The sequence below is a fragment of the Onthophagus taurus genome, chromosome 5, assembly GCF_036711975.1.
Source record: "Onthophagus taurus isolate NC chromosome 5, IU_Otau_3.0, whole genome shotgun sequence".
Taxonomy (NCBI): domain Eukaryota; kingdom Metazoa; phylum Arthropoda; class Insecta; order Coleoptera; family Scarabaeidae; genus Onthophagus; species Onthophagus taurus.
Genome location: NC_091970.1, coordinates 11,357,232 through 11,368,904, shown reverse-complemented (window position 1 = coordinate 11,368,904; position 11,673 = coordinate 11,357,232). Strand labels below are relative to the sequence as shown.

At 31.5% G+C, this 11,673-nt stretch overlaps 1 protein-coding gene across 1 annotated transcript; it reads right to left on the bottom strand.

Annotated features, from left to right (window-relative positions):
* Positions 1-376: 376 nt before the first annotated feature.
* On the bottom strand, positions 377-11,673 carry LOC111421708 (Protein interacting with APP tail-1). The gene is made up of 5 exons (XM_023054887.2): positions 11,442-11,673; positions 11,257-11,389; positions 10,831-11,198; positions 10,553-10,774; positions 377-1,540 (listed from the first exon to the last, which is right to left on the bottom strand). The coding sequence occupies exons 2-5, from the start codon at positions 11,386-11,388 to the stop codon at positions 490-492; spliced, it is 1,773 nt and encodes a 590-aa protein (XP_022910655.1). The 5' UTR covers position 11,389; positions 11,442-11,673; the 3' UTR covers positions 377-489.

The following is an 11,673-nucleotide window of genomic DNA, read 5'->3' as shown; positions in this document are numbered from 1 at the left end:
TTCACTTTTGGCTTAATGCTGAAATACCCCTATGTGCGTCGTTTTGGACAAAAAATTATAAAGCGTCCGTTTAGCTCAAAGACTAAACAACGATTGTTTTGTTTTTATTTTTTGCTTGGTTGCAATGAGCACCTTATTCTGTGCTATGAGTCTATGGGTGCTAGAACGTGGTTGTACAGTGACATGCAAAAGAATACTGTGTTAATTAATTATCGTACCCCTCGTCATCATTGCAAGTATGCAACCAATATCACAATGTAATACGGAAATCGCGTATACTGTGACATTGGTTGCATACTTGCAATGATGACATCGGATACGATATTTAATTAACACACTGTAGTTGTTGGGGCATGTTCTAAAAATAATACAAACATTTTAAATATTTTTTTAATACACCTTATTAATAATAAAGATAATTAACAAATACAAATGAAAATAAATGCCAAATAATAAAACAATAATATGTATAAGCGCAAAACTAATCGATTAATTAAGATTTAATCTTATTTCGTTTTTTTCCTCAGAATGTTCAATTTCCAAATTAAAGAAACCCTTTATCAAATCATCCAGTTCATCAGGTACATCGGGATAACTAATTATTTCTCCATCCTTTCGATACTCGCTCCACCTCAACATCAACGCCGAATATTTCGCCATATTATCGTAGTCTTCTAGTTCTGTATAAACGTGTATAATTCCTCTATAATCGTATTCTAAACCCGAATAAGTTGGCCCAAATAAATTCAAACTAATATTTATCGAACGTAAATATAATTTTTCCGCATCGGAATATCGTTTCATGTGATAATTATATAACGAAGCTAAATGACCGATGCTTAAACCGACCTCGAAATCATCCGGACCTAATAATTTCTCTTTAATTTCGATCGCTTTTAAATGCATTTCTTCGGCTTCTTGAAATAACATCATCGTTTGATACAATCGGCCTAAATTCCCGTAATGTTTAGCAGTTTGAACGTTGTATTCACCGAAAGATTTTTGCCAAATTTCTAACGCCGATTTATGTAATTCTTCGGCTTCGGCTAAATATTCCCTTTGATGTCCGTAACTGTTTGATTGTCGCATATCCAACGCAATCTCCTCTAAAATTAACGCTTTCACCTTTTTGGCTGAAGCCAACAAGATGTGATCGTTTGGTAATAATTTTTCCATGATTCGAATTGCTCTTTCAACGTTATCTCGGGGGTTGTAAAAGTTTCCAGAGCTGTATTCGTAAACGTATTGGGCGTAAGATAAATCATCGTAAGCTATTGCTACTAAAATATTGTTTTTTTCAAAGATTTCTTTTCTAATGTTTAACGCTTTACGATAATGAGTTACACTCGCTGTTATACAATCAGAGTTTAATAAATAAAAACCGTAGTCCATTAGGACGTCGGAGTGACGAGGATGACCATCGATTTCAAACATTTTACTCGATAAACTCATCGCTTGTTTTATTAACAATTCAGCTTGGCGTAATTGGCGCTTTACAATACACGATTTTGAAGCAAAACGTAAAATATCGATTATTACTCTAAAAATAGAAAAAAAAAATTAACTTTGAGGTTAATTGATGAGCATTAGTTCTTCTTCTCCAGTCTCTTTGTTAACAGTATTATTCCAGTAACTCATTATCTGTTGCTATTTTGCTATTACTTTGCCCTGTGGTGATGGGGTTGGATTAATAAAAATTCACAAATGAATCCAGAAAAGGCATGAATATGGATTTAAAGGATTTTATTCTTATTATGTTTGATATAATTCAAGAAACATCGTGTTGGCAAAAGACTAATTATTGCTAAAGTTGCCTACTGCTTCTAAAATGGTAGATGTTGTAGAAAAAGACCACAACTTACAAAAGGCTACCTACTGTTTCTAGAATGTTAGATACTGCCGGAAAAGACTAATAACTACTTGGAAAGATGAGATATGCTTTCCAAAACAATTAAAAACTGATTGGAAAAACAAAATACTGTTTCCAAAAGACTATTAACTATTTTCAGAATGCTAAATATTGTTGGAAAGACTACTAATTGCTTGTAGAAAGCTAGATACTGTTAGCAAAAGACTAAAAACTGCTTGGAAAGAGGAAATACTATTTCAAAAAGTTATCTACTGCTTCTAAAATGCTAGATATTACAGAAAAAGACCACAACTTACTTGGAAAAGATTAGATGCTGTTTTTAAAATACTACCTATTGCTTCCAGAACGTCAAACACTGTTCTTAAAGGTTTTGACCTACTTGGACAGGCGGAATACTGCTTCCAAGACTACTTATTGCTTTGAAAAACTTTAATAATTATTTAGAAAAGAGATATGCTTTCCAAAAAGCTACCTACTGCTTCCAGAATGTTAGATACTGCTGGAAAAGATTACAATCTGCTTGTAGAAAACTAGATAGTGCTACCAAAAAAACTACAAACTGATTGGAAAGACGAGATACTGCTTCCATAAGACTACTTACTACTTTCAGAGCGCTATATACTACTAGAAAAGATTAGGACCTGCTTGGAGAAGACTAAATATTGCTGGGAGAAACTATCATCTGCTTGGAAAGACAAAATACTGTTTCGAAAAGACTATTAACTACTTTCAGAATGCAAAATATTGTTGGAAAGACTACTAATTGCTTGTAGAAAGCCAGATACTGTTGGCAAAAGACTAATTATTGCTATCAGAAGATTAAATACTGCTAGAAAAATACTAAAAACTGCTTGGAAAGAAGAAACACTATATCAAAAAGTTACCTACTGCTTCTAAAATGCTAGATATTGCAGAAAAAGACCACAACTTACTTGGAAAAGATTAGATGCTGTTTTTAAAATAATACCTATTGCTTTCAGAACGTTAAACACTGTTCTTAAAGGTTTTGACCTATTTGGACAGGCGGAATACTGCTTCCAAGAATACTTATTTCTTTCAAAGACTTGAATAATTGTTTGAAAAAGAGATATGCTTTCCAAAAAGTTACCTACTGCTTCCAGAATGTTAGATACTGCTGGAAAAGACTAATAACTACTTGGAAAGAAGAGATATGCTCTCCAAAAAAGGTACCTACTGTTTCCCAAATGCTAGATACTGGTGGAAAAGATTACAATCTGCTTGTAGAAGACTAAATGGTGCTAACAAACAACTACAAACTGATTGGAAAGACGAGATACTGCTTCCATAAGACTACTTACTGCTTTCAGAGAATTAAATACAGTCAGTCCCAAAACTCATCGTACACCAATCGTATATAGGAGTTAATTTATTTATCACAGTTATAATTATTTTATTTGAACGCATTTATAAAGAAAAAACACTTTCAATTTAAAATACATATTATAAAATAAATTAATAATTCTTTAAAATTCTTCCAAAAAACCCATGTCTTTGTTAATTATCGGTGATTTCCCGTGCGGCAAACCTTATCTAACCTACCAGTAATCGTTATACTCCGTATACATAAACAAATGCCATGCCACCCCGAAGAACGGAAATAGGCGTAGAAGTTAGAAACATTGTCATAAAATTGCATAAGGAGGGTCGTTCTATACGTCAAATAGCTAAAAAAACTTAACAAAAATGCTTCTACTATTCAGTACATAATTAATAAATTTGTAGATACCGGAAATATTGAAAATACACCACGTATAAAATTGCTAACTCCCTCAGATGAACGAAGCATAAAGAAGAAGTTATCGTAATCTTCGGACAAGAGCCCCAAAAATAGCACAAACTTTCAAAATCAAGTTAATAAAACTGTATGTGCAGAAACTGTGAGAAGAGTTTTGCGATCTGCCGGACGAGTACCGCGAAAGAAACCCTACATTAGCGTCGTTAATAGAAAGAAACGTATTGAATTTATAAAAATGCAAGAAAAAGATATCAATTTTTGGAAAAGGGTGATGTTTACAGACGAATCAAAATACAACATTTTTGGATGTGATGGTAGAGGTAAAACCTGGAGGAAAGCCGGTACAGCGCTAGATTTAAAAAATCTTCTACCAACAGTTAAGCATGGGGTGGATGTGTTATGCTGTGGGGGTCTATGGCTGCTTCTGGAGTCGGGAGTTTAATTTTTATCGATAATATAATGGACAAATGGCAATATTTAAATATTTTAACGGCCAATTTAAAACAAAATGTTATAAAATTGGGCCTTGGAAACAGTTGGATCTTCCAACAGGATCAAGACCGAAAACATACAGCACATGTAGGACGCGAATGGCTTTTATATAATGTGCCTACATTCTCCACCACAGTCACCAGATATTAGCCCCATAGAACACCTGTGGAATTATTAAGAAAAAGCAATTAGAAAACACAACTTTGGTAGTAAAGAATCGTTAAAGTTGCATTGCAAGCAGAATAGAAAAAATTCCGATTTCTTATACTGAAGGCATTGTGCAATCAATGCCGAGAAGATTGAAAGTTGTACTAAAAGCGAATGGAGGACCTACGAAGTACTAGTACTACGCAGATTTCATCATTCATGCAACATTTGAAACTGTACAATTAATTTTGTGAGGTTGCAATGGAAGAATTTTGAAGAATTATTAATTTATTTTGCTATTTTCTTCAGTTTCAGAGTTTTTTCACTTATAAATCTGTTTAAATTGAATAAAATTATAACTATTTAAAGAAAAAAAATTTTTATTTATGATCCTACTTTAGAAATCATATAAAAACCGTTGGTGTACGATGGTGTACGATGATTTTTGGAACTGACTGTACTACTAGAAAAGGTTAGGACCTGTTTGGAAAAGACTAAATATTGCTAGGAGAAACTATTATCTGCTTGGAAAAACAAAATACTGCTTCGAAGAGACTATTAACTACTTTCAGAATGCTAAATATTGTGGGAAAAAATACTAATTGCTTGTAGAAAGCTAGATACTGTTGGCAAAAGTCTAATTATTGCTATCAGAAGATTAAATACTGCTAGAAAAAGACTAAAAACTGCTTGGAAAAAGGAAATACTATTTCAAAAGTTATCTACTGCTTCTAAAATGCTAGATATTGCAGAAAAAGACCACAACTTACTTGGAAAAGATTAGATGCTGTTTTTAAAATAATACCTATTGCTTCCAGAACGTTAAACACTGTTCTTAAAGGTTTTGACCTACTTGGACAGGCGGAATACTGCTTCCAAGACTACTTATTACTTTGAAAGACTTTAATAATTGTATGGAAAAGAGATATGCTTTCCAAAAAGGTACCTACTGCTTCGAAAATGCTAGATACTGGTAGAAAAGATTAAAATCTGCTTATAGAAGACTAAATAGTGCTAACAAACAACTACAAACTGATTGGAAACACGAAATACTGCTTCCATAAGACTACTTACTGCTTTCAGAGCGGTATATACCACTAGAAAAGATTAGGACATTCTTGGGGAAGACTAAATATTGCTGGGAGAAACTATTATCGGCTTGGAAAGACAAAATACTGTTTCGAAAAGACTATTAACTACTTTCAGAATGCTAAATATTGTTGAAAAGACTACTAATTACTTGTAGAAAGCTAGATACTGTTGGCAAAAGACTAATTATTGCTATCAGAAGATTAAATACTGCTAGAAAAATACTAAAAACTGCTTGGAAAGAAGAAACACTATCTCAAAAAGTTACCTACTGCTTCTAAAATGCTAGATATTGCAGAAAAAGACCACAACTTACTTGGAAAAGATTAGATGCTGTTTTTAAAATAATACCTATTGCTTCCAGAACGTCAAACACTGTTCTTAAAGGTTTTGACCTACTTGGACAGGCGGAATACTGCTTCCAAGACTACTTATTGCTTTGAAAGACTTTAATAATTGTTTGGAAAAGAGATATGCTTTCCAAAAAGCTACCTACTGCTTCCAGAATGTTAGATACTGCTGGAAAAGACTAATAACTACTTGGAAAGAAGAGATATGCTCTCCAAAAAACGTACCTACTGCTTCCAAAATGCTAGATACTGGTGGAAAAGATTACAATATGCTTGTAGAAGACTAGATGGTGCTAACAAACAACTACAAACTGATTGGAAAGACGAGATACTACTTCCATAAGACTACTTACTGCTTTTAGAGAATTATATACTGCTAGAAAAGATTAGGACCTGTTTGGAGAAGACTAAATATTGCTGGGAGAAACTATTATCTGCTTAGAAAGACAAAATACTGTTTCGAAAAGACTATTAACTACTTTCAGAATGCTAAATATTGTTGGAAAACTACTAATTGCTTGTAGAAAGCTAGATACTGTTGGCAAAAGACTAATTATTGCTATCAGAAGATTAAATATTGCTAAAAAAAGACTAAAAACTGCTTGGAAAGAAGAAATACTATTTCAAAAAGTTATTTTCTGCTTCTAAAATTCTAGATATTGCAGAAAAAGACTACAACTTACTTGGAAAAGATTAGATACTGTTTTCAAAATAATACCTATTGCTTCCAGGACGCTAAACACTGTAGGAAAAGGTTTTGACCAACTTGGATAGGCGGAATACTGCTTCCAAGACTATTGATTGCTTTGAAAGACTTTAATAATTGTTTCGAAAAGAGATATGCTTTCCAAAAAGGTACCTACTGCTTCCAGAATGTTAGATACTGCTGGAAAAGACTAATAACTACTTGGAAAGAAGAGATGTGCTCTCCAAAAAACGTACCTACTGCTTAAAAACAACTACAAATTGATTGGAAAGACGAGATACTGCTTCCATAAGACTACTTACTCCTTTCAGAGTGCTATATACTACTAGAAAAGATTAAGACCTGCTTGGAGAAGACTAAATATTGCTGGGAGAAACTATCATCTACTTAGAAAGACAAAATACTGTTTCGAAAAGACTATTAACTACTTTCAGAATGCTAAATATTGTTGAAAAGACTACTAATTGCTTGTAGAAAGCTAGATACTGTTGGCAAAAACTAATTATTGCTATCAGAAGATTAAATACTGCTAGAAAAATACTAAAAACTGCTTGGAAAGAAGAAACACTATTTCAAAAAGTTACCTACTGCTTCTAAAATGTTAGATATTGCAGAAACAGACCACAACTTACTTGGAAAAGATTAGATGCTGTTTTTAAAATAATACCTATTGCTTCCAGAACGTTAAACACTGTTCTTAAAGGCTACAGTGTCTAGCACTCAGGAACCAATAAGTTAAATCAAGTGATTTTTTGGTAAGTTTTACAATTTTCCGCACTTTTTTTTTTGATTTTTTCGATTAAATAAGAATTGTCGGTTTTTAAGCGACATGATGATTCTTGAATTATACTCAATTTTTATTCAATAAGTATAGGGGGCGATAAATAAAGCGGACCTAATAAAGTGGGCAATTCGTTCAAAAAGGTTGAGACTTGATAGGGGTCATAAAGATGCAGCGTTGCCAACCCTACCGATTTATCGATAGCTCTACCGATATAGAAGATAATGTACCGATATACCATTTAATCTACCGATTTTCAAAATTTTAACAAAGTATTATGAAACACATCGTACTTAAAATCAAAACAATTGCGACAAAAATTGTACCTTATGGGAATAGCCTACTTATATTGCATAAAAGTATATACCAACGATATGGCAATATCGCTCGAGCAATGTTGCCAGATCATTGGTACATACAATAGGCATCATAAGTAAACCTAATAAATATTGCGAAAATAGATATTGACGCACCTCAGAGCAAAAGTGCAAGAGAGCAATATTGTTAACAATAAAATTTGCAACAATTCTTGTTATAAAAGTTTTCTTATAGCAAGCTCCGATTCCCAAGTGTTACCTTTAATAACTTGAAAAAGCAATAAATTCATCAAATTTACACATTTTCGTATCTATCTCGATATTGACGTATCTAAGAGCAAAAGTGTAAGAGAACAATATTCTTAATAATAAAATTTGTAACAATTTTTGTTATAAAAGTTTTCTTATAGCAAGCTCCGATTCCCAAGTGTTACCTTTAATAACTTGAAAAAGCAATAAATTCATCAAATTTTCACATTTTCGTATCTATCTCGATATTGACGTATCTAAGAGTAAAAGTACAAGAGAGCAATATTGTTAACAATAAAATTTGTAACAATTTTTGTTATAAAAGTTTTCTTATAGCAAGTTCCGATTCTCAAGTGTTACCTTTAATAACTTGAAAAAGCAAAGAATTCATCAAATTTTCATATTTTCGTATCTATCTCGATATTGACGCATCTAAGAGCAAAAGTACAAGAGAGCAATATTGTTAACAATAAAATTTGCTACAATTTTTGTTATATAAGTTTTCTTATAGCAAGCTCCGATTCTCAAGTGTTACCTTTAATAGCTTGAAAGTGCAACAAATTCATAAAATTTTCATATTTTCGTATCTATCTCGATATTGACGTATCTAAGAGCAAAAGTGCAAGAGAGCAATATTGTTAATAATAAAATTTGCAATAATTTTTGTTATAAAATTTTTCTTATAGCAAGCTCCGATTCTCAAGTGTTACCTTTAATAACTTGAAAAAGCAAAGAATTCATCAAATTTTCATATTTTCGTATCTATCTCGATATTGACGCATCTAAGAGCAAAAGTGCAAGAGAGCAATATTGTTAAGAATAAAATTTGCTACAACTTTTGGTATAAAAGTTTTCTTGTAGCAAGCTCCGATTTTAAAGTGTTACCTTTAATAACATGAACGCGCAACAAATTCATAAAATTTTCATATTTTCGTATCTATCTCGATATTGACGTATCTAAAAGCAAAAGTACAAGAGAGCAATATTGTTAACAATAAAATTTGCTACAATTCTTGTTATAAAAGTTTTTTTATAGCAAGCTCCCATTCCCAAGTGTTACCTTTAATAACTTGAAAAAGCAATAAATTCATAAAATTTTCATATTTTCGTATCTATCTTGATATTGACGTATCTCAGAGCAAAAGTGCAAGAGAGCAATATTGTTAACAATAAAATTTGCATCAATTTTTGTTATAAAAGTTTTCTTATAGCAAGCTTCGATTCTAAAGAGTTTCCTTTAATAACTTAAAAAAGCTACAGATTTATCAAATTTTCACATTTTCGTATCTATCTCGATATTGATGTATCTAAGAGCAAAAGTGCAAGAGAACAATATTGTTAACAATAAAATTTGCAACAATTTTTGTTATAAAAGATTTCCTATAGTATGCTCCGATTCCCAAGTATTACCTTTAATAAGTTGAAAAAGAAATAAATTCATCAAATTTTCATATTTTTGTATCTATCTCGATATTGACGCATCTAAGAGCAAAAGTACAAGAGAGCAATATTGTTAACAATAAAATTTGCTACAATTTTTGTTATATAAGTTTTCTTATAGCAAGCTCCGATTCTCAAGTGTTACCTTTAATAGCTTGAAAGTGCAACAAATTCATAAAATTTTCATATTTTCGTATCTATCTCGATATTGACGTATCTAAGAGCAAAAGTGCAAGAGAGCAATATTGTTAACAATAAAATTTGCAATAATTTTTGTTATAAAATTTTTCTTATAGCAAGCTCCGATTCTCAAGTGTTACCTTTAATAACTTGAAACAGCAATAAATTCATCAAATTTTCATATTTTTGTATCTATCTCGATATTGACGCATCTAACAATAAGAGCAAAAGTACAAGAGAGCAATATTGTTAACAATAAAATTTGCAACAATTTTTGTTATAAAAATTTTCTTATAGCAAGCTCCGATTTTCAAGTGTTACCTTTAATAACTTGAAGCAGCAACAAATTCATAACATTTTCATATTATCGTATCTATCTCGATATTGACGCATCTAAGAGTAAAAGTGTAAGAAAGCAATATTGTTAACAATAAAATGTGCTACAATTTTTGTTATAAAAGTTTTCTTATATCAAGCTCCGATTCTTAATAACTTGAAAAAGCAATAAATTCATCAAATTTTCATATTTTTGTATCTATCTCGATATTGACGTATCTAAGAGCAAAAGTGCAAGAGAGCAATATTGTTAAGAATAAAATTTGCTACAATTTTTGTTATAAAAGTTCTCTTATAGCATGCTCCGATTCCTAAGGGTTACCTTTAATAACTTGAAGGAGCAACGAATTCATAAAATTTTCATATTTTACTTGATATTGACCCATCTATAATTCATTCCTATATAGATTCATTTATTAACTTTTACCAAACAACATTTTCTGACTTTGTATTTAAACCTTTCGATTCTACTAACATTTGGTGGGCATAGGTTGGCAACGCTGTTAAGATGTACATAAAAGCAACTCATGTGTGTATTCAATTTAAAAGAACTCCAAAGAGTTAATACTCAATAAAGATATAATATATTCTTAATTGTGTGACTCAATATTGTAACAGTATCCCGCCTTATGAACTCATTTTTAAATTCAACCAATCTATATTCAAAGTTATATACAACTCTATATCTTTCCACAGGGCAAATTAAATTTACTATTTATTCACTAATCTCTAGAACAGGATTTTGAGGTTAAGTTTTTGATGTTAATTAATTATTTGAGGTTAAATTTTTGACATTAAAATTTTGACGTTTATTATTTGAGGTTAAGTTTGATATTTACCGTTTTGGGACATCTTTATTTAAATTTTGGACTGCTTTTCTCGACCAAATATAAGCCTGATCATACTCGCTTTTCTGAAAATACATAGCTGCAAAAACTCCATACATTCCAGCTAAATTTGGTAAGTTATTACTCGATTTTAAATCCTCCAAAATACCCATGATCTCATCAAAAGTAGATTGAGTGTTTGTTAAAGAATAATAACTTTCAACATAGAGTCTTCTACAAAAAACAAACTATAATATCAACAAATTGATTGGAAAATGTGGGATTTTTACATGTACAAACAATTTAATAACAACAAAGAGATGTTAGTTGATTTTTCTGTTGATTTGCAAAGTTCATCGACGATGTTTAACACATAAAGAGATCCAAAAAACCATCCCCCTTCTTTAAAAAACGTCCCCACCCTCAATCCAAATTGGATACATTTAACTCGATCAAAAAGGGAGTCTTTTGCTAACCCAGATGCTAATTTTTGGTAACATGTAACAATATTATTGATCATTCCAGGACAGTGATCTATTAACATTTGAAAATTTTTCAATAAACTCCTCCTTTTATGTCTCATCCTTAACATTCGTTGGAGTATATCCAAATTATTAAACTCGTTGACAAGAATACAAAGCCTCTTCTCCACAAACATCTTAAAAAAAAACAAAAAATTAACCCCCTTATAAACAAATAACAACAAATAAACTCACCCTTTCATAAAAATCAAATAGGGCATTATCAGGAAGCTCTCGAAAAGCTTTTTTGCAAAACTTACAATTTGAGCAATCATTAACAGCAGCTTGTACAGCCAATGTATATAAAGTTGGGACCTCTTGGGCCATTCTAAAAACGCCTTACTAATAAACGAAAGTAAAATTATCGTTGTAAACACCACATTGAGAAGAAACAGCTGATCTTTTCAGCCTCCGACCGTTCGCATATGTTATCTCATAAAAGATAAAACACTTCACGTTTTCCTCACGATTTATTTTCGATGCGAACTCGAGGATTAACCGCGATTATTAAGGTGACGACGACCGCAACGAAAATCTTTAAAAAGTTATTTTTGGATTGTGTACAATTCAAGTTAAAACGTCAAAGTGACAGCTATTGTTGTGATGAGTTAA